The sequence below is a fragment of the Nicotiana attenuata genome, chromosome 10, assembly GCF_001879085.1.
Source record: "Nicotiana attenuata strain UT chromosome 10, NIATTr2, whole genome shotgun sequence".
Lineage (NCBI taxonomy): Eukaryota > Viridiplantae > Streptophyta > Magnoliopsida > Solanales > Solanaceae > Nicotiana > Nicotiana attenuata.
In genome coordinates, this window is record NC_031998.1 from 46,254,939 (window position 1) to 46,256,616 (window position 1,678).

At 32.1% G+C, this 1,678-nt stretch overlaps 1 protein-coding gene across 1 annotated transcript; it reads right to left on the bottom strand.

Moving 5' to 3' along the window:
- On the bottom strand, window positions 779–1,455 carry LOC109233772 (L10-interacting MYB domain-containing protein-like). The gene is made up of 2 exons (XM_019399635.1): window positions 1,132–1,455; window positions 779–1,036 (listed from the first exon to the last, which is right to left on the bottom strand). Exons 1-2 carry the CDS (start codon window positions 1,453–1,455, stop codon window positions 779–781), a joined length of 582 nt encoding a protein of 193 aa, XP_019255180.1.

Here is a 1,678-nt window from a genome sequence, read left to right on the forward strand (position 1 = left end):
TTTTCTATCTTTTCCAGATCCCTTTTTTTTTTCCTTTTGTTGTGTCTGTATCTATCTGTGTTGGATTGAGCTTGGGAGGAAGAAAAAAAAAGGCTAAAAACGTGTGGACTCCTCCCTCAGAAAGTAAAGCCGTGTGGACCCTTCTGCCCCAAAAGTAAAATCGTGTGGACCTTTCTGCCCCAAAAGTAAAACGTGGGGACCCCTCTGCCCCAAAAGTAAAACCGTGTGGACCTCTCTACCCCAAAAGTAAAATCGTGTGGACCCCTTTTCCCCAAAAGTAAAACCGTGTGGACTCATCTCCCCCAAAAGTAAAATCGTGTGGACCCCTCTCCCCAAGAATTAAAACCGTGTCGGCCCCTCTAATTTTCCTTTCTTGATTTTTTTCTAAAGATAATCTAAAATTAAAAATACTACACTAATATTTTAAACTAGAAATATGTACATAAACTACTAAAAAAGTTATAAAGTACTAGTCTTACCAAAGTGAGAAGAAAAAATACATTTTTGTGAATCTTCTTTTCTTTTGCAAAGGAAACACAACTAATATCTAAAAATGTAACTATTTTCATCATTTCTAAATTCTTTTAAGTAAACCTATAAAAAAGAAAAATAAAGGTTAAAATATGTAGTTAAAACTTAAAAGATATTTAAATATTAAAAAGTGGTAGAAAAATTCAAATATGGTCAAAAATTAGGTGCTCACAGTTGATGCTTTTTTTTTCTTTTCTCACCACTCTCACTAACACGAATTTTTTCAATCACATTCGATTCTTCTGGATTAGTTTGTTCGAATCCCTTTTTCCGTATTCTTTTCTATGCCATCAATATTCAAAAAATTTTCATTGTCTATAGGAGTTCCAAACTCAAATGGTTGTTCCGACTGAAACCAACTGCTTCCTTGTATACCATCTGGTAACACTCCAGATGACGGTGCCCACACATATTCACCGGTTGCAACAACATCCTTAAAACAATACTCCATCAGTTGTCGATGTTGTAAACCTTTTTCTCTAAATTTCTCTATATTTGAATTCTCCTACAAATGTGAAGAAGAACAAGAGAATTTAAAACACCAAAGTAAAATAAAAAAAATTGTGTTAAGTGAAAATTAAGTAGTAGAATTACAAGTACCTTTATTTTTCTATCCCACCAATATACACTCTTTTGAATTGTTTTCTTATCGGGGTCCCATCCTAAACCATTCTCTTTTCCAACTAAAGTATCACATTCTTTCCATGTACCTTTGAGGTTGTCCCATTTGTTCTTCAACTTAACTTTATTATAGTTTCTTCCAATTTTATCATTAAACTTTTGCACCAGATTAGACCATCCTAATATGCTAAAGTGAGTTCCAGGATGATTTTCTGCTAAAATTTCTTCCACGCATATATTTAAAAATAGTTCTATTGTTTCTGCATCCCATTTAGCCTTCTTAGAGTTGTTATTCAATGTCATTTTTTTGCTCATTTTCTTTTCATGCATTAAGAACATGTGGTTAATAATAATATTAAACAAATAGAGAACTAAAAATCTATCGTGTCAAAAAAATAAGAGCATCAAGGAAAACACTTTCAAGTATTAATCACTCATATTATTAAAAATCAGTGTTATCATTGGTACATGCAAGCAAGTTAAAAAAGAATAAAAATAAAGTACATACTAGATATTGCGTATAATA

What these genes read in the sequence shown, in the direction of transcription:
- LOC109233772 (XM_019399635.1), bottom strand. Translation starts at nt 1,455, where the DNA reads ATGACATTGAATAACAACTCTAAGAAGGCTAAATGGGATGCAGAAACA. An exon ending in GGTGGGATAGAAAAATAAAG is followed by an intron (nt 1,037 to 1,131) that starts GTACTTGTAATT and finishes TCACATTTGTAG; the next exon opens with GAGAATTCAAATATAGAGAA.